This window comes from Prunus mume, linkage group LG6 (genome assembly GCF_029339155.1).
Source record: "Prunus mume cultivar Tortuosa linkage group LG6, ASM2933915v1, whole genome shotgun sequence".
NCBI lineage: Eukaryota > Viridiplantae > Streptophyta > Magnoliopsida > Rosales > Rosaceae > Prunus > Prunus mume.
The window spans coordinates 10,096,110-10,117,721 of NC_142703.1; the positions used below are offsets into that span (position 1 = coordinate 10,096,110).

General features: G+C 36.4%; 3 protein-coding genes across 10 annotated transcripts; 1 reads left to right on the forward strand and 2 right to left on the reverse strand.

Moving 5' to 3' along the window:
- Positions 1-50: 50 nt before the first annotated feature.
- On the reverse strand, positions 51-8,792 carry LOC103334392 (DENN (AEX-3) domain-containing protein). 8 transcript variants are annotated; one of them, XR_016128071.1, is made up of 21 exons: positions 8,647-8,792; positions 7,770-8,372; positions 7,462-7,662; positions 7,046-7,129; positions 6,866-6,925; positions 5,811-5,855; positions 5,483-5,682; positions 4,870-5,373; positions 4,704-4,793; positions 4,339-4,435; positions 4,039-4,218; positions 3,808-3,897; positions 2,928-2,990; positions 2,759-2,833; positions 2,272-2,322; positions 1,857-1,934; positions 1,275-1,409; positions 943-1,010; positions 704-769; positions 506-569; positions 51-404 (listed from the first exon to the last, which is right to left on the reverse strand). XR_016128071.1 is itself a non-coding variant. In XM_089054913.1 (21 exons), the coding sequence occupies exons 2-21, from the start codon at positions 8,115-8,117 to the stop codon at positions 370-372; spliced, it is 2,574 nt and encodes an 857-aa protein (XP_088911039.1). In that variant the 5' UTR covers positions 8,118-8,372; positions 8,647-8,792; the 3' UTR covers positions 51-369. The 8 variants fall into 8 exon arrangements, 3 of the variants coding, with proteins under 3 accessions (XP_088911039.1, XP_088911040.1, XP_008235572.2); XM_089054913.1 differs by having other exon boundaries at positions 903-1,010; XM_089054914.1 differs by having other exon boundaries at positions 51-569.
- A 3,979-nt stretch (positions 8,793-12,771) lies between these two features.
- Positions 12,772-13,284, reverse strand: LOC148916046 (G-type lectin S-receptor-like serine/threonine-protein kinase LECRK4). The gene has a single exon (XM_089055044.1). The coding sequence runs from the start codon at positions 13,282-13,284 to the stop codon at positions 12,772-12,774; it is 513 nt and encodes a 170-aa protein (XP_088911170.1).
- A 3,771-nt stretch (positions 13,285-17,055) lies between these two features.
- On the forward strand, positions 17,056-20,634 carry RIN13 (RPM1 interacting protein 13). The gene is made up of 3 exons (XM_008237346.2): positions 17,056-17,744; positions 18,869-18,955; positions 19,062-20,634. Exons 1-3 carry the CDS (start codon positions 17,433-17,435, stop codon positions 20,325-20,327), a joined length of 1,665 nt encoding a protein of 554 aa, XP_008235568.2. The 5' UTR covers positions 17,056-17,432; the 3' UTR covers positions 20,328-20,634.
- The last annotated feature ends 978 nt before the right edge of the window (positions 20,635-21,612 follow it).

Sequence of the window (21,612 nt, forward strand, 5' to 3'; positions counted from 1 at the left end):
TCACATTTACCTATGGCAATAACAAGTTAAGCATCAGCGGCTAAAACATATTTGATCAGAAAAAAGAGTCTCGTAATACTATGTTTTGTCTATTGACATTTACAAGATTTTGAACGAGATGGAAGTTTCTTATAGATCCAACATCAAATCCCATAAAATAATTGGGATTGTGATCCTTTAGTGTGTGCACTACAATAGATGGTGGTGTGGGGATTTTGCACTTTTGACTATAACTTTATGTTACAAAGTATTTGCCGCAGGCTCTAGCCAGCAGTTTGCAAGAGATAGTGGCGTGGCCCCCAAACCATATTAGGTTGGCAAATTCCTGGACAGGCCATCACCAAAAGGACCATAAGCCATTCCGCCCCCTCACTCTGAATTAGTTGTGCCTTGTGATTCGTCAACTGTTGCAGAAGCCATTACCCTTGAGAAAAATCTTTGAGTTGCAACTTGGAATCTTACAACGATGCACTTAAACTTGTAAAAGGTTTAACTTAGGGTTCACCATTCTCAAAGCTTGACAGGCGAGAGTCCGATAGAACAGTGAACATTTGTGTGTCTACGAACAACTGTAGAAGCCGAAAGTTGCAGATGAAATAATAGAAAGGTGATACAATAACTGCTTTCAACTACAACTTAACCTAAATAGATAAGTAAATGTAATGAAATATGCATGAGACATTTAGAAAGAATTGCACGTTACCTTGATAAATGACCGGTCCTTGCTAGGAAAGGAATCAATGAAGCTCTCTTTAAGAAGTAAAGAAACCTGAATAGACAGGAAAAAATTTATATGTCAAAAAAGTATAATAAGCCAGGTCTTCTGTGATATTTAGCTATTTACAGTTTTATATTATTGAAGATTTGGAGGAATATAGAAACTATGGCATTAATTTCTCTACCCTGTCATTGTTTGATTGTACACTCGTTATTGTGTAAGACCTTAGCTCAGAACAAAGTGACTCCAAGTACTTCTTCATGACGTCTAAAAACTGACCTGCAGCTTCGACCTGAAACGTAAAAGAGTGAAACTGCTTAGAAAAGTATCATAACCATATTGTTGAAAACTAAAAAACTCGCTTTGGACTCGTTAGCTACGGGATGACCACAGGCCTTTAATTATAGATTCTAAAACATTTTTCCATAATATGAGTAACGAGCATAAGCAGTAGGCATGCAAGTATGAGAGTGAAGTTTGCAACATCACTCTTTGTTAGTGTAAATCCATCAGAATCACGAGCAGAAGCAGTAAGCATGCAAGTATGACAGTAAACCTGCACTTCGTTGCACCTATATACAGGATGCTTTTTAGCAAATGAACCTTCACGTGACAGTCTAGCATGGATGGGCCCTAGTTCAGAGGCTAGATCTTTATGTCTTGGAAGTGTTGGCAAATGACACATTTTCACCTGCATGAGCAATAAAGTAACAGCAAGGATACTTATTATTCTTAGTTTGCAAATTTTTGGGTAATTATTGAAAACTATAAAATACATCATAATTCCATCAAAGTAGTTGCAAGGAAAACTGAGCATTCCGTAGTTCGCAAGAGATACAAGGTGGAAGACCACGGAAATTTTTATGTTTTTTCATCCTTACAAAATAAAAAATTAAAAAAGACAATTTGAAGCACATACATTGGTAGTCCTCAGACCCAAAGAAAAAAAGACATTCTTAGTCCAAAAGGAAACTTATAAACTGCAACAAATTTCAAAATTTCAGAAGTTCTAGAATGATCAATTTCAATTGTGTGATTCTCAAGCATGCAAAAATTCAAAAAAAAAAAAAAAAAATCTTTCCATTGTGTTTTAGAGATCATCTATATTTGATAGCGGAAAAAAGTAAAAATAAGAAACCTGATCCTTTTGCACATTAACTTGAACAGGATCCCATGCTTTCCTCTTTAGATCTGCAGGAACTTGTTGTATCCCAATCTGCAAAATGATAAGAGCAAAAAAAAAATTAAACTGGAAACAATGGTACCATTTTCTTACAACCCCTGAAATTCAAGTTCGAACTTAGAGTTACATGAATTTTCTAGAAGTAAGTATTTCCTATATATAATCTAGGAACAAAATAGAATTCCAAGCGAAGCAATATTATGCATTTCGCTTTGGCATCCCCTTTAGAATTCTGGTTTGGTTAATATTCAATCAAAGCAATCAACTGAGTTTAATCAAGCCTTAAACTTAACTAGCCATACAACAAAATGCAATTGAATACATATAACAAAAGATACAAGTACGACGATTAATATGGGATGAAACTCACAATAAACGGAACTGGGGCGTCAAGAAAATCAAGCATTTTCCCTGGTAGAACCTGAAGAATATTGAAGAAACTTAAGAAAATATGATGTCCATAAAGAAGTACTAGTGCACCTATAGAATACTTGGAAAACGACCATCCGAGACGAAACAATATTATCAAAGAACAGTGTGTGTGTGTGTGTGTGTGTGTGTGTGTGTGTGTGTGATACAAGGACAGGACAAATCCAAGAGTGAAGTCAGTGTATTAGGAAACATTTATGTATACTGAACAAAGCACCATCGTTTATGCATGTAATCCTCATTGGTGGAAATTCAGTATTGTTGAAGGGGTTTAAAACTAACAAACTTTATTTACGATAAAACCCCAGAACAGTTTTATCATTAAATATTTAAGAACTCAGACTTCCCAAGTTTCGTTAAAGTACACATAAACTCACATATATAAACCAATTAAAGTAGATGCAGAACACTAATAATATTGAGCTTACAGGAAGCATTAAACTCTGCCATTGAAATGGACGAATCATGGGAATGAGAGATAACACTGTAGCTGATAGCACACCCTGCATTAGTGAAGTGTCAAATGGTCAAAATTTGAAGAAGAAAAAAATTGCACTCAGGATTGACAAAGTAATTCCAATACAAAGATTAACTCACCAGATTCGGACACACTACCACCACTTGTTTTTCTAGTAATACACCCGCAACCAACGCTAAAATCTGGAAAAAAAACACCAGTTATGAATTAACAAAAGTAGACAACAAGATTTACTTGGGGGACAAAATAAACTTTCTTTTTCCTGGGGCAAAAGTGGGTACATTCTTGACCACAAACATCAGCCCACTTTCAAAGATACTGTTAGGTCAAAATGTGAAGGCTTAAGATCATGTAGCAAGCATTTCCAGAAGAACTATGCTAACAAGTTCTCCATATTGTTTCTGTATATAAGTACCTTATCTACCAACTTATTAAGAGGTAAATCACATGAAAATGAGATAAGCTAAAGCATGAACGTCATTTTCAGTGGTGGTACCATTGTTACTTTTAGTCTCACTCGATTGACTTAACTCAGATGGCCATACGAAGATGATAATAGTCCACAAAGTTGGGCTGTCTTTAGAGTTGTGGTGTTTCCTCGAAGATTTTGGCTTATACAGCACTTTTACTTTGTGTTACAAAGGTCACAGGAGCAAGAATTGTTGTACAGTCCTTGTAGCTTTCCTTGTTGCCATTCAAATTTGAAAATGATAAAAACCCTACCGGATGGAGGGCTCACATCAATACAGTTACAGGTTATCCAGTTATTCTTTTTCTATGTTAGATCTTTGGGGATTTCTGGCCTTATAAACAAATTTTCACCGGCTGTGTTATTTCCCTCCTGTGAAACTTATATTGAGAAAACATTGATCACATAGGAAAGAATAGAAACTCATTACATGACATGATGATATATTGGTTACTACAGAAGAAAAAAAAAATCTGAACCATATAATGAAAAAAATTTAACATGGACTTGAGCAAAACAATTAAGCTTACGCTTTCAAGGGAGAGAACTCGGCAAATTGTAGCAGTCGTCCATAGTGATAGTGCAAAAGCTTCCTCAGCAGCAGCCAATTTAGCATTGACCTTTAACCAAGTGAAGTAATGTTGAGTGAATATTATAAAATGCTAAAATATGTGTGTGTGTGTGTGTGTGTGTGTGTGTGTGAGAGAGAGAGAGAGAGAGAGAGAGAGTGGCCTAAGAACAATGAGTAATTAATCAAATACCCCAGGATCTTCAAACGAATCTAAACTTTTTTCATCAAAACCAAGGGCAGTAACTGGAGGTCGCCTATACTCAATAGCCTGTAGATGGTCAAGAGGTTGAAAAGCTAGTTCACTTCCTGGTTGAGGAAGAGGCAGAGCATGAAAACCACAAACAATCTGTAGCAAATCGTTCTTATTCTCCTATCATAGACAGTTTATACAAAAATAACTGTCATATGGAATTCAAAATATCACTTACATAGAAAGAAAAAAAAAAGTTGTGTAAACATCGAAGATATTGATAAAAATTGATAAACTCACCCTAGCCCATTCCATTATCAATTCATCACCAAACTCTTTCTCACAATTTGAGAAAAGGTCATCGTCGTCATCCTCTGATACCATGCTTCTAGCTGGACTGCCAAAGATAATAATATATTATTGAAGTTGTACTTAGACAAATGGGAATCATTAATTTATTTGACATGCCATAAAGAATTGAGAGAGAAATTATAAATGGGTATATCCAAATGACCGCATAAAAGTAGCAGAAATGTTTCAAGAACTACTGAATCCCATGTAACAGCATATATACCAACAGAGCAACGGGTAAAAGAAAAACTACTAATTTATGTCTTAAGAATAAAAGGACAAGTCAAATAGTAAGATAACCATATATTTACCACCTGAATAGAGATTCAGAACTCCCAAGACGTTCCAATGTGCGACTCCTGGAGGAAAATGATGTCCCAACCTCTGGAGAAGTATGGCCATTTCTGAAAACAATCAATTATTTTATGTCTTAAGCACAAAATGATAAACCAAATAGTAAGATAACAATATATTTACCACCTAAATAGATATTCAGAACTCCCAAGACTCTCCAATGTGCGATTCCTGGAGGAGAAAGATGGCCCAACCTCTGGAGAAGTGTGGCCATTTCCATAGCTTCCATATATTCTTTCTGAAGTCTCCGAGTGAGTTTCTATGGCCTCAAAACCATAGTCATCATAACATTGTGAATCCTTTCTACCATCCTTGTCTAAATACCGTACTTGACTAAAATCTGAACTCTCACTAGCAGAAACACTTTCAGGGGACTGAGGGTCCCATATCTTGAGTGAAGAAGGTGGAGTCTCATCATCCGATCTAATTCCTGCACCAGCAGCCGTAAGGGCTAGTGCACTGTCAACAGGTATTGCAGAGTCCATCCAATCATCAAATGACTCCTTATGAGGGGAATCATCATGATCATTCATTTCATCATGTACTTTGGGCAACGTAGGAACATAATCATGGAGGGATATTTCACTAGCAAATTGTGTTATTCGATTCAGACGCTCCTCTTGAATGATACTGCATCCAAGTAAAATACAGCGATTGATTTCATGAGGATAAAAAATGAATTTGAAATGTCTATACCATATTTACAGGTTATAGAGAAATTAAAATTCCATCGCATTACCTATTGAGCATCTCGTAATGTAACTCAAAAAAAGGAACTCTGGATAGCACACAGTAGCATCGAGGTGCAGATACCAAAAAACGGAAGAGTCCTCCAGATGAATGAGGATGAGGGGATGAGATGCCTAAGATAGCAGGAGGCCTCTGAACAATTTCTGACACATGTAGGCAAATACCATAAAGTGTTGCATTGTCTGCCACCTGATCAAAGGGCACAAAGATAACTTTCAGAAACCATGTGTGCTACGAACATATATAAATAGCACACTGCGAAAGCAAGAAGGTATCATAAATCTTCAAAAGAGACAACAAATAAAGACATAGGATACCTTGAGTGAGAAAATAAATGCTAAATCATCTTTGCCTAGATGCTCCTGAAGAGAATATCAACTAATTAGAGTGCTATCTGTGTTATAGATTTATAAGTTAATCAAAAAATAATGAGATAAAACATGAAGTGGCAAGTCAAATGCAAAACTCTAATGGATATGACTCACACTTTTTCACGAGGATATATCTTGATAAAAGTTAGGACTTATTCCAGAAACAAGATCAGTTTTGTATAGTTAAAAATAAAGGTTTGAAATCAATCAAGCCCCAAACATTGTTGCTATCTTTGCTTCCACTCTGAAAAGTAAATTCTATTGGGACTGTTTAAAAAGGCAAGGTACCGACCTAAATATTTGAGAAAGAGTTTCAGTAGGCTAACTTGATGACAAAGAGGAGAGCTTTCAAAGATCATCTTAACTTGATATACATTGTTGGCTCATTCCCTAATAGTTTAAGCTTTCGAGGTTCAACGGTGGTATCAAATATCAGAGCTTTATCTCCCAGAGTTCCCGTGTTCGAAGCCTCATATCCATGTTCCCCACTTATTTAATAGTTTGCAACGTGCAGGTTGGGGATGCACCTATGTTTCTCTATCTACATGTATGTTTGCCTATCCAGGTGCAGGATGGACTGCACGTGGAAAAGGGTGTTAGCTTAATATACATTGTGACTCACTTCCTAACAGTTTAGACGTAGGTTCTGGTATGAGCAAGGAAGAACAAAGACAAAGATAATTATGTGGCACCTACTTTTTCATTGTTCAATACCTGTTATGCTTTGTATTCTTCTTCTTTTTCTCACTTGTTTTTGTTTGTGCAAATAGAAAAAGGTAGATGAAGAAATATAACAAGAATACGATGAAAATGTTAAAATCGCTACTTTTCTTCACATGTTGATTTGTTATACAGAACCCACTACTGCAAAAGATTGTTACAGATGCAAACTATCCAACAAACAAGAAGTTGTGTTAGATAGATGGGAAAAAATAGGAAGTTTTTGAAAGGGTGAGAAATAAATATGTCACAGAGTACAAGATACACGATTTGGTGTGCACCTGTCCATAAACAACTTGATTCAAATCACTTAGTGAAGGAGTCTTCTCCATTAACCGTGCCTGTATCATGAAAATTCACTCAAGAGAATCATTTAGAATTACATCAATACAACATAAGTGTTAAATGAATATAAGTTTAATGAGTGAACTTAGCATCATGGAAAATGAGTAATATCAAACCTTAACCCCTCCAGGAAAACAAAAGGCAGCTAAATCTTTCAAACGCATTGCTAGCCGCTTCCCAGGAGGATATTTAAAAAGTATCTGTGGATCCAGTAAACACATTTGGAAAATAAGTATATTATCATCACATGCCAGAAGACAACCACAAATGACTGCCTATTTATGCAGTACGTAAAAATCTTGCGAAATTTTAGATAATGGATCCAAAGTCTCTTTCTTTTTCTCCTTTAAGAACTAAGATCCAATGTATTTATATTGAGGAACTTCAAAATTATTTGTATCTACAAGGAAAACTCATCAGGACAGATTGCATTGTCCGAAAATACGACTAAAATCATATCTGAATGTTAAAAAGATAGTGTTGAAAACATATTCATATTTACTGTTGAAACAAGTGCAGTTATGCAGTCAACCTGAGGTTCTAACGTTGGGATTGGAGGTCCCCGCTGCTGTAGCAATGTAAGGTCTACTATTCCAGAGTTTATCATATCTATCTCCCATTTCCTTCTCTTGACAAATGCACCCTCCACAGTCTCAAGGTTAACGTCAGGATGAAGCCCCGAGATAATAAAATGCTCAAACAGTGAATCTGGCTCTGTCAATTTTATACGGTCCTAGAATGGAATCATCATAAATTTTAATTCATTAGGCACAAGATAAATTGATAAAGAATATAACTTTTTAAGTGGGATTCCAGGCAGCAAGAATTACAGAAAAACACCTTTGATCTGGAGTGAAGCTGATACCATTGGCGTTTTTGGTTTGCCAAAACCTCAGGATTGAAAGCCAATCGCAAATCCCCCCTCGAATTGCTACCCCATTTCCAAGCCTTCTGCATTTGACATTTCAATTTCTGCAAGCTGTTACTGCGCCGGTGTCTCGTAGTTACAACTTCACTTTGGGAGCGTCTATGCCCCGGTGCCAATGGCGGCATGCTCGAATTACCCGAGTACATGTTTTGCAGTGTCTCCCCTGCCATTTTAAATGCCTCCTCGGATATCTCCTGCAAAACCTGAATAGGCGAGGAAGCCTGCTCTTCGTATGCTTCACCATCTTCTTTTCCATCCATTTTAACCCATTTCACTACTTCCTACCACTTCTTTAACATATCAACCAACAATAAGGATGCCCAGATTGCAAATGACAAAAAAATCTGAAATGGATTTCTCCTTAAATGTGTTTGATCCTCGATTTTACAAAAATCCAGATCGCAAATTCATTCAATTTGCTCAGACAATCAACAAATTTATGTCCTTTGTCATGCAAACTTCCACTATTTCCATGAAAGTTTTGAACTTTAACAATGCATATAATGGAGACGACCCTGAAAAAATCTCAATACAATGAGAAGCAAAAACCATGAATTGAAAGCTTCTGCTATAAGCACAATAATGCAGATAATAAAGGTGCAAAATCACCATTTATGACTTTTGATATTTCAAAATTTGTGAATGCCATCATGGATTTGTAACCGAAACATAATATAAAGAGAATAATTGCGATGGTAACTGCATGAGGAAATTAAATACCATGAAACACATGAATTTAAAATTAAAAAAAATTAAAAAATAAGGCTGTGATTTGAGAAATATTGGTACCTGTTTTTGGGTTTGAAAGATGTTGTTGTTCTTCAGAATGGGGAGAGAGAGAGTTGTTAAATTTAGAATGGGGTTGTATAAAAGAAAGGAGAAGTTTTTTTTAGCAAGAGAAGAAAGAAAAGGAAGTTAAGAAGTATTGAACATGATGTCATCTCTTCCAACAACAGAAAAATAATAACTCAGGTAGAAATCGAAATTCAGAGAATATCAGAAACCACCCTGAGTTTTAGATAATGTCATAACGCGCCATACATGTTTTTTCAGTTTGCACGTGGCGCGCAATAAACTTAACTTCGCAATTCAATTTCATTATTTACTTTAATAAAGAAAATTCATGTTTTTCGACAAATAATATGAGCTTGTTCAATTATCTTTGGGACACCGTTTCAATTGCACGCTATGCATCAATCCAAACATATGAAATTTTTTAAGTTCTAATGGAGAAATTTTCAGTAAGCCGCGTGTACTTCAAATAATTAAGAGCATTTATCTTGGATTAGGTCTTATATCTAATAACGTTTATGTTAAAAAATTAAAAAAATTCTAATCCAAAGAAAAATGTGTGACAATATTTTCATGTCAATGTAAATAGAGGTCTCATTTTTATGATTGCCTTAGATCCCAATAATTAAAAACCTAATATGCCACTTTTGATTATAACTTTCGTCATATTGTACAAATATCGTATATTCTTATTATGAAATAAATAATTAAAAAAACAATTTAATGATATACTTTGGTAAATATATGACCGCCTCATTTTGATCTTGCCCCCAATTCTTACTACTCCCATAATATTACACAAATTTATTTATTTTGTTGTAACATGTGTGACAACCTTACAACAATCATATAATTGACATGGGAATGTATACTATATTACTATGTATGAACACAAAAGGGTCGCCCTGTGATGTTTCTAAAAATAGGGGGTGTTTATGATATTATCACAAACCTTAAGGCTTGAAACTGGATTATATCAAAGTTATAAAAATAAAAAAAAATATTTCGAAATCGTAATAACTTCCAATAACGAGAAAGTGTTTTTGACTTTGATATCCAATCCAACGTGTCGCATACAGAAAGCCCCCCACTTTCAGCAGACAAACAGTTAATGCAGTGGGCCCTACTTTCAAAAAGCCGTTGGTGATGCTGACGCGTCGTAAATCCTTAGATCCTGACCGTCGAATATGCATCTGGTTCATTAGGGCATTGAATTAAATTAATTAATTAAATAATTAGTCGCGGGAAATCCTCCTAGGTTGCACAGATCAGCACGTGCGTTTTCTCGGTACTTGTTTATTATTTTAAAATCAAGTTTTCGCGCGTGATTAAGGAGTCGTTGGCACTTGGCGCTTACAAAATTACAAATACAAACGAGCCATTGCGACTTTACGGGAAGGATTCTCAGAACCAAAAAGTACTTAAAAAGAGATTAGTCCCGATTACACATTGAACCTAGGATTATTAATTTTTAATCCATAAGCCAATCTACCTCCATCTATAATAATGTTTAATGACTTTCAACTCATCTTTGGCGTGGCAGTATATGTTTTCATTTAGTTACATGAGAGTCTCGTATTTGGTTCATATAAACCGGAGAATAATGTGCATTTATTGTTAGTTTGATACCTAATCGTAATTCGTAGGTGATCCCAAATGGTAGCGTACTGATTAACTTATACTGTGTATGATTTAGTACTGTTGCCTAATAATGCATGGCGATCATGGCCACATGCATACAGCTCATCTTTGAAAACCCATTGCGAAAAATGGTTCTAAGTAATTGTACACAAGCGCACAACAGGAAAAAGAAAGAAAAAGAAAGAAAGAGATCTATGTTGGCATCTAGGAAAATGAATAGAATTCATCAAACACTACCAAACAAGTATATATGTCGGATGGTCTGGTTGGTCTGACTTGCCCATCAATCCATTATCCACATTCAACTCACTTATGATAATAGGACCACATGCCAGTTGGTCTCATTCAGAGCCTACGTGCACTTTTTTGATACTTTGCCTTTGTGATGAACATGAATCCCTAGTGATCATGGCAAGACTTCAGAACTCTGGCATATGAAAAGGGGTTTTGGGAATAAAATAGATAAATAGGAGCTTCAAAAGGAAAAAAAAAAATACATGTTGCAACCTTCTCTTTTGAGAAGAAATGGTGTTTGATGAGTCACATGGTAGTTTGCAGATTAAATATAGTGGCAACAACAGTTACTATTATCTGGTGACATTTGGTGACTAATGTGGGGTGACTAAAGCCTTTAATAAGCCTCTTTGCTTATTAGCCTCGATTATTTTCTTGAGAAAGACAGAGACGTGGCAAATGCAGATCTTGCCTCCTCTGTGAACACCCACAATTTGATAAATAAATTAATTAGCAATATAATTAATTGTTGTGTCTGCATTTACATGTGAGCTATGCAATGGACCTGCAATATTATAATTTATAATATAACATATATAAATGCATTTCATGAAGAAAAGCACAGGAGAATTCAAATGCATGCATCTAACAAGGTTTTTAGTCTTCGGCACAGACAATATGTGACCACATGATTTTAATTGATTTATTAATGTAAAATATTGTGTTCATTGATCATTTCCATTGAATTTATATATTTCCAGGGCAGAGTTATAGAGAACTCGTCTCCATGGAGGCAGGCAGGCAAGTAGAGCTGGAATGCTGGATAAAAGAGTTATTGCCTCACTGTTATATATATTCTATGGTTTGTTGTGTAGTTTGAATTTTCCGCGTGGCTATATTATTTTTTTAAAATAAATAAAAAAACTAGGTATAACAACGGCTTTACTATTTATACAAAGAATTAAGGAAGAATGAGTATAGCCACGCAGCTATACTATTTAAAAGAAAAACCAAGTATATGTGAAAAAAAAACCGAGTATAGCTATGTGGCTGCACATTCATTCATAGTTAGTAAAATACAGAACGTGAAAAAGTACTAATAAAATAGTACGTGTTTCAATCGGTCAAATTTTTGCAAATTACAACTTAAATGTTCAGCCACTATACTATTTTTTAAATATATATTATTTTTATTCAATAATATGTGAGAATCATGTGTATAATATGTGAATTTTGTGTGTCTTATTGGAATTTTTGTAAAAAATACATGTATTAAACATGACAAATATGTACGTACTTGTATAATACGAGTAATGTACATTTACTTTTTAAAAAATGGGAACTTTACTGACTTTTTAAGATGTGTGCATAACACGGATGTATTATTGAAAAATATATACGTATGTATATAATACATTATTAACGTGAAAGTGCTAAATTTTTAATTTCTTTCATATGTAATTATATGTTTTAATTATTTTTCTTTAGTGAATAAATAAATATTTTATTTAACTTCATAAATTATATTACTTAATAAATGGTAATGATTTTTTTAAATTTTTTAATTCAATAAAATATTTAAATACTAATTATTCACTAAGTAAATAATAACTAAAACATAACTACTAATTAAAGTAATTAGAAAAAAAGAATTTAAAGGGGATAGCCGTGCGGCTATACTTTGAAAATATTCTATTTTAAACGTATAGCCGTGCGGCTATACTTTTAAACTTCTATTTACAGCCTATTCCATTAGGTCATCTTCTTCGCGTTTACTACCCGGTGCTGCCGCCGCAAGCTCGTGGAGCATATCCAGCCAAATCTTCTTCGCTTAGTTTACCACACGATGCCGCCTAAAGCTCTCGGAGATGAAGGATCCGCCCAGGCGCCCAGACCTGCCCAGGACCCGCCTAGGCGGCCGCCTAGGCCGATTTTTCGAACACTAGCAGCATATGCATGTGTATGATATTAAAAGACCAGTTGGTAGGAAATGGAAGGTGATGAATGATTCTGACACAGAAAATGTACCACATGAATATAAAGTATGCTTCCGTTTGTGGCTGTATGGTAAATAGAGCCAGACTGGTTGAAGATGACCTGAAAACCACTACCCTCAGTGTGTGTTGATCAATAGACATAATTAGGAGTATCCAATGGGAAATTTTGTATAAAGCGAGAGTGCTCCATCAGATTTTAGTGCAAACTGGAACCTCCCTACTGACTCCTGAGTAGTTTGACGCCATGTAGCTACCCTGGAGTGTGTTGTTTAGTTTTAGAATCTCTATGTTGGTAGGTATTAGTTGGTTGATCAAAACTCTCCCTCAAATTGTTTGAATTTCCATTGGCCAGAACGAAATTTCCTGTGTCAAGCATGGCTGCATAGGCAACTCCAATACCACCAAAGTCAGCAATCCTTTTATGTTTGCCTGTTGCAGTATCATTGAGCATCAACTGGCCATGTGCAGTGAGTTCAACTGTGGATCCTTGTTGCACTGGATTGTTGCCATTGGCTGACCAGACAATAGTCTTTTCGGGTATTTTGTTAAACCAGATGGCTAGTATGAAGCCACCATCACTACCAATCTTTTGGAAACTGAAAGCGAATTCCCCATATGGTGAGCACCAGACAGAGTTATTGTTATCCTTTGCAGTGAGGGAAGAGCCCAAAGATATGTTGTTGTAAGTTTGAGCAATGATTGAAAATGACAGTATCTGTAGAAGGAGTAAAAAGAAAAAAGGATATGGTAGTTCAAAAGCCATGGTACATAATTAAGGAGTTAATGGTGAAACTGCTGATGAGCATCATTTGCTATATCTTTATATAATGCCATCATCTGTGGAGTCACCTACAGTACCTTAAGATCATCGACAATCCATGCAATGTTTTAACTGAATGTGTTATGCTCTGGTTTGCTGCCCACATAAGTTTGCTAAAATGACAAACAAATGCAGTCCTCCCTTGATATACACAAAAAATTCAAATGTTCTATGATATGATATGATTTCTCTTGCTGTTTGTATGTGCAAATTGAATCTTTTTTCGGCGTACTAAGAATCTGTTTAACTAAATAATGATTTCCTTCAAATACACAGTGTATGGACAGATATGGAGATTTGTCCTTTTGGATCATTCCGCACATATTTTTCATTGTTTTCAAAGCTTTCTGTCTCTGCCCTTGTTGGCCTCTTTCATGTGCAATGAACTTTGTCGCTATTGGTTCTTTAAAATATCAAATGATTTAAGGATAAGTGGAAACAAAACTCCCCTGATAGTGAGGGTAAGAAAGAGTCAGCATTCATAGCAGTGAGGGATGAGCCTACAGCTAGAGATATATTCTTGTAAGTTAGACGAGTTTCCTATGAAGTCTTTTCCAGTCTTTTATATTGCGAAAGTCTTAAGAATAGTCATGTCCCGTAAGGCAAGGCATAAGCCTTTGAAGACTTTCATGGTGTGTATAAGAAAATTGTGAAGAAAAAAAATATTCGTACTGTAAAAGAATAATAACAACAACAACAAAAGCCATTCAACTATAATAATCAACCAAAAACTTATGGCATTTGTTACTAATGTGCAGCAGATATTCACATTTTTTTCATATCAAACACAGAAATATTTTGATATCCAGATATAAAATAAAATTTTGATCACTTAGATCCTCTTGAATGCACCAAAATGCAATCATCAAATACATTTCCATCTTCTTCAAGTCATCCTTTGCCTCATCATCATTCTCCAATAGCATGTGCAGTTTCTTTTGCTTATAGCAATCATATGCCCAATCAGCTAGTGTCATTTGATCTCATCCTCTATCTCTGCCTCATAATTCTTTCGGCAGCAAATAATCTCCCAAGAATTGATTGAATTTCGGTTTCCTGTGTCAAGCATGGCTGCATAGGAAACTCCAGTGCCAGCAGAATCAACACTCCATATCTGTATGCCTGCTCCATCATTGAGCAGAAAGCAAAAGCAAATACTCCAGATGGTGAGGCCCAGAAAGATGTATCGTCCCGTGCAATGAGGGACGAACCCGGAGATATGCGAGTTGAAGAAGGAGAAGTAGAAAGCATAAGGGATATGCTAGTTCAAATGCCATGGGAGCAAGGAGCATATGTCTCCAGTGTTTAGAGGAGCACTTCATGGCAAACAGTTTATGTACATGACCATTTGCATTATATTTTGCATGGCAGCATGGAAAAATTGGCCTAGGCGGTCCCTAAGCGCCTAGGCGGTTCTAGGCGGGCCTGGGCGGGTTTGGTGACTGCTTCTCTACTCTTCTCGACCCAACCACTGGCAGCGACGCTTCTTATCCACTCGTCAGAGAAAGAGGAGAGACGATGAAGGTAGAAAGAGATGGGAGGTGACGGAGGCGGAGAGATCAGAGATAAGTGAGGATAGGGCTCGTCCAAAAAAGGGTGAAGCTAGTGTTAGTGAAACGCTGTGTTTCACTTATGGGCTGGTATTTTAACAAGGTTCTCTTATGGGCTTGGGCCCATATACTAAAACATAACTTAATTGTGTTTTTATTTCAACCCTCTGCTTTATATTATATTAAAGCATATGATTCACATATATATATATATATATATATTGGTATAAATTTATAATTTATAATACAGAATAATTATTATATTGTATAAAAAGGGCCTAGGCGCCTCCCATACCTACAGCTTAGCGGTTTTTCGAACATTAATCACGTATAATTGTGATCACTTAGATAAACCTATAATGAGGATCTTATAGGTGACATTCTTCAGCAGTTCCTTCAAGCATCTGTGTGACATTCTTCATGGTCGGTCTAAGTGATGGATCTTCTTGGATTTGCCTCATCATTATCATTCTCCAATAACATCTGCAGTTTCTTTTGCTTATAGCAACCATATGCCCAATCAGCTAGTCTCCTTTGATCTTCATCCTCTATATTTGCTTCATAATGCTTTCTGCAGCAAATTATCTCTAATAACACAATGCCAAAGCTATAAACATCCGCCTAGGCCGATTTTTCGAACACTAGCAGCATATATGTGCATGTGTATGATATTAAAAAACCAGTTGGTAGGAAATGGAAGGTGATGAATGATTCTGACACAGACAATGTACCACATGAATATAAAGTATGCTTCCGTTTGTGTCTGTAAGGTAAATAGCCAGACTGGTCGAAGATGACCTGAAAACCACTACCCTCAGTGTGTGTTGACCAACAGACATAATTAGGAGTATCCAATGGGTAATTTGTTGTATAAAGCGAGAGTGCTCCATCAGATTACTCACTAGTCTAAGAAATCTGATTACGCAATGCAACAAGTTGAGAATGTGCAAGTTTGGCTCCAGGATTTGGAGGCAAACATTCAAGATATAGAAGAAGGACTTGAGTGCCTGTTCAGGCGCTTGATCAAAGCCATAGTGTCTCTTCTATTTCAACCATTAGGGATGAAAATCATCCAATTTTGTAGACATTGAACAAACATACTTGTATATGAAAGAGATGTATGTGTATTTTCTCATCAGATCCAAAACAAATATATCTGTTCTATCTCTTGCTTTGTCCATCTTTTTTAATTGTGCAATCCTGATGACAGATTAAACAAAAAGTTAATTCAATTTCCCATGCATAAATAACCCATCAAACAGAATAAACAATACAGTGATTTAATGGAATGATCTCTTGCAAAAGTTGAAAAACTTGATCCAATTTTTTACTCAAGCAACATAGCTTTTCAACTTGAGGGTGTAAAAATTCAGTCTCAAGAATTTCGTGCAATTTAATTGACATTATAGTTGGCAACAAGATTCCAATTCTCTCAACAGCCAAGAGATGATTAAACACAAATAAATCAAAGATTATCAATCCTCACATAGTAGGCACATTGCTTTCAATTAATTCCCATTGAATTTTTTGGAGGTTACACAAATGATGTTTGTGGTAGACAACTTGATAGGCCTATATACGAGATCCTATGTCTGAATTTTTTTCATTTTTGAATATCGCTTGTATAAAAATATAAAGAATTACTATCATATCGTTTAAAATCTAAAGATATAACCACCGTTGTCATTCGAAAATCTGATTATATTGATTTTAAAAAGGGCAATGATTTCCCCACTCCTATTTTATCCACTTACACTTCTTTTTTAGTTATAAAAAAGGAGTGTAAGTGGATAAAATGGAAGAAAAAGAAGTGGGGAAATCACCACTCTTTAAAAAAAGAGCCGGTTTTCACCAACAAACTCTTAATTTAATCGGATTTTTATCAAGTTCGTATCCACTCTCCTTATTAATTAAAAAAGGTTAAATGAACTTTTCATTTTTGTAAGATGGTACCGAATAGACATGTTCTAGCCCAATTATGCCACTTGGACTTCACTATTTGCAGCCCATATTTTTATCTTCCTTCAATTGCCCCACAAAGGCCCAATACGTTGGACATGTGGCGCAACATATTTTCCTATTTCCGAAACACACCCTTGAAAAAAGTAAAATTCCACGATATCCCTAACCCCCTTATCGGGCTAGGTTAAACGACTTTGAAGTCTAAGTCACTTCTCACTCTCAGTTTCTCTCTTCTTTCCCTCTGTCTCTCTCGCTCTCCGCCAAAATCGACGATCCGATTCTTTTTTTTTTGGCCAGAAAAATTCGACGGCCCAATTCAAAACCCTGATATTTATATATCGCCGGCACAAAACCCTATGCCCTTTTCCCATCTTTCTACTTAAGACGGAAATTTCCCAACCAACCAAAAGTTTTCAGTGTAGTAATTTCCAGGAAATCCAAGACTTGCCCATTTTTCTTTGCCTCAAGCATTAGCTTCCCATATGATCTGTTCATACCTCATGCGTCGAATTTTTCAGTTGAAGAAGCGTTTGAGATTTCCTTCAAACCCTAGTCTGTGAATTTGAATTTCTGTTTGCGATGAATTCGGGTCCTATCGACATAAGCTCCGACGAAGAATCGGGCCGGAACGAGAAGGAAGACGAGGCAATTTACGATTGGATATCGGAACTTATGGACAGCATCGACAACCAAAACGATGACGATTCCGATGATGTTGTGGTGATTGGTGAGGTCAACATCAAGCCCAAGACCAAGTCTTCAAAACCGACGGTGACAGATGTGGACGACGATTGCGTTGTCTTGGATGGTGACCCGGATAAGCCGGTTACGGTAGTGGACGATTCGGGTAGCAACTCCGACGAGTTGCTTGTAGTAGGGGAGAAGGGGCAGGTATAAAATCAACCGGCTTTATCTTTTAAAATGAGAATTTTTAGTGTGTAATGTTTGTTTTTTCTTTGGATGGATTTACATTGGTTTGTTTGTTACTCAAAAGTGGAAGTTAGAGAAAGAGAAATAAATGTTGGACCTTGTTTTTAATTTTGATTAGAGGAGTTGTAAGATATTAATTCAACTGAAGTGTAACTGTTGCATTAGGCTGTAAAATAAGCCGTGTAGTTTAATCATTCTTCTGCTTGAGCTGAACTATGTTTCGTTTCCGCCTTGTTTTTGCTTTAATTGGTTGCCATGAAGTTATTGCAGACTGATAAGAAAGCAGAACTCTTTCCCAAATTAGATGTTGTTGGCATATGCAGAAAGAGGAATAATCTAAGACTCATTTCCCCCCTTTTCTTGTTTACTTTTTCAGTAAGGAAAGATTTATTATGGATGCATCAGCATGAATTAGACATAATTTGGTGACTTTGGTCCAATTTTCTCTGAAGCACAACTTTGGTAGTTATTGATGATGTTGTTTTCTGTAATTTTCTGGGGTTTTGTGGTGTGACAAGGCGTCTTGTTGACAGAATAGACACAATGTTTCACAATGGTGCACAAATCAAGTTGTTAGTTACAATGGAGATGCGTAGTTCTGTCTCATGGTACTGGTTTAGATCTAGAAGGTATGAATAACAGTCACAACCTGATTTGGGGTCCATGGGAGATCTCATATCAAGGGAGGTTTTGTTATTCCTAAATATCAGTTTCTATGGTATTTTCTTCAGAAACAGTAGAACTTGGTTATCTTGTTCTTGTTGTTTCACAATGAACAACCCTTTTTATTGTGTTTGATGACCTTGATATTGAAATTCCGAAGGTTTGAAGAAGTTTCCCTTTGCTCATGGAAATTTTTTATTTATAATTATTCTGGATTAGCTTGTCTTTGGTGGCATATGTTTGTTTGGCCACTTAGTCTTTGATAGTCCCCTTATCATATTTTAAGTTAAGACTTATTTTTCATATGTTGGATCCTGGTACCAGTTAGTGTCGAATCCAATGTTATTTTGAATTGTTTGGAAAGATGTAGGCACCCTTTTGTATTTTCCATCTTTAATTGACATTATTTAATTTGGTTGCAGATAGCATGCAGAGATTACCCTCATCCACGGCATCTTTGTGCCAAGTTTCCTTTCAAAACTACCCTGCATGAGAAGCACTGTGACCTTGTAAGTTGACTCATGCAAGCCATGGCTTATATAATTTCAAAGCATATCCCACTTTGTCTAAGGTTGAAGGTTTACCGCTCTGACTTCTATTTTTGCTTATGTGCAGTGTCACTGTTATGTTTGTGACTCTCTGGCACCCTGTGTACATTGGGGCACTGGAGTCTCCAACGTTGGCCATTGTCATGCTACTGATAAAGAAGAGACGTGGAAAATATTGAGGAAGAATTCGAAGATTATGAAAGGTGCTCCATTACCAGCTCCAAAATTGCCTGCGGCTCTGCCTAAAATTAGTCAAGGTGCACCACTTAATATTATTCGGCTGGCACCTAGCTCTATATCACAGAATCAGGTCTCTAGGCCAGCTACAATCCGTGCTTGCTCCTCAGCCAGTCGCACTATGCCTAGCGTCAGAAACCCGGGTAGAAGCCACCAATCAGAATATATTTTGTCTAAGAACCGAGCCCATCCATGTTCAGTTTCGAAGCAGTTGGTTGGTGCACGCAATAATGTTGTTGGGAGGAACAGAGGTCATAATATTGGTAATTTAGGCCCTCAATCTGTCTCTCCCCATCCAATGTTCAAAAGAGTAGGAGCTGTTGGTGGCACCTTGCCAGTAAACCAAACCACATTTGGCTCAGCAAATAACAGTAATTGTACCAGTCCATCTCAATATGGCAGAAATTCCGCTCCCATGACAGCATCAAGTGACAGAAATCACTTCAGGTGGCAGAATGTTCCTTCTACCGTGCATCAGAACTCCCAGCCCATGGCCGCATTCGTTGGAAATACAGTGCCTTCCCAACCCCAAACATGTAGTCCTATGGCCACTATTTTTGATTCAGTTTTAAGCACAAATTTTCCTGATCAAGGCAATCAAAGGCAAAATAATAGCCAATATATCTCCCAGTATGGGAATCAAAGTCAGGATGCCACTCAAGGTGGATATCAGTACGGGAATCAAAGTCAGAATTCAAGCCAAAATATCTGTTTGCAAGATAATCTATGTGCAAGTGTTGCAGATATGGGTTTTTCAGATTGTAACTATAGTTGGGTGGACAATTCCAGTCAAAGCATTCAGCATCCTCCAATTCAGCAGCCTCCTTTTCAGCCGCCGCCAGTTGAAACTTGTCAAATTCAAAGCACCGAGCCTATATATGTGCCATCTCTCGTGAAGGAGCAGTCTAATGAAATTGCTAATGTCAGTTTGGACAGTCAATTAACCTGGCTACTGGAAAACCAGTCTGTTCCAGCAGTAACAAGTGATTCTGTGCCATCTCATCTAAATGTCTTGTCTCCTGAGCCTACTTTTATAGAGCCAGGAATGCTTATGTTTGATTTCGAAACCTCTTGGAATGGTCTCACACAGGTGTAGTCTCGACGGTCTCTATCCGTGCTTCCCTAAAGACCTGAAGCTTGCATGGGTATAGCGAGCCTTGCTTGTGCTTTCAAATTAAAAGAAGCTATTTAACACAATTTGTGTTTCAGCAAAATCATTGTCTGCAGGCTTACGGTTGCAATGAGCTTTGGTCTTGTATAGTCTTATGAAGTCTGAGTGTACAAAGGTATTGTTAGGTGAGATGCTGTATAGAGGCTGGTTGTTTTTCACAATCTTCTCCTATTTTATGAATTCCTTATGGTTAAAATTATGGTATACAGCAGTCCTGCACATTGCTCTTCTAGCGGTTTGGTTTCAAGTAGCTTCATGCTTGGTCATGTTGCCTGTGTGGTTTTGGTTCTTCTGGTGGCACAAATGAATGTTGATATGTGGTCATAAATTATGGTCATATTCAATATAGTTGGTTCCCGATTGATTAACCTAAACAAGTTTGACATTGGTTATTACAACAGACTACCAGCAGTGAAAAAAAAATCAGAGGTTATCAAAGAATATCTGCTCCATAAATGTTGGCAGGAGATGATGTTTGAACTTAGCTTTCTCATCGAAATCTTCTGTGGCGAAGAGCAAGTTCAATTTTTTTTTTTTTTTTTTTTTTCCTAACAAAACATGTCGGCATATCTAATACTAGAAACCCCATGAAAATGACAGTTTATTTCTTTTTGGGTCCAACAAAAAGTCATCATTCCATTGTAACTCAAGTAATTAAAGGTATTTACTTTCATACCCAACTTTAGGTTCGTTTTCCTCTTCCCCAATGTTGATTGTTTTTCATAAGAAAAACGAAAAAAAGTTATGTTTGTGGCAATGAAGTTGCACATATAGCCCATGGGTAATGGTTATGACTTCAATTGCGGAGCCAAAGGCCCAAAACAAAAACTACACTAAAATATACACTAAAATTTATCTTGAGAATCCAAATGAAATAAAAAGCTTATAGGAAAACATAAACTCAGCACAGCAAACCCATTCGCAAATTTTGCTCTGCGTAAGGTTCTGCCTTCTACATATCCCAGCTTCTGCGTAGGTTCTAACAACTTAAAAACGCATGTCGTCTAATAAAGTTGTTGATCCTATGCCATGCCATTTGTGGATCTTATAGAATCTAAATAACATAAGCTAGATTTTATTTAACTTGCATGGATCTTATTTGGTTTGAGGTGACTCACTACTTTAACTCAAGGTGGATCCTCACCATCCTTCTCATCACTTAATATTTGTCCATATGCATAACTATGATTCCATAAATATAAAGTAAGTA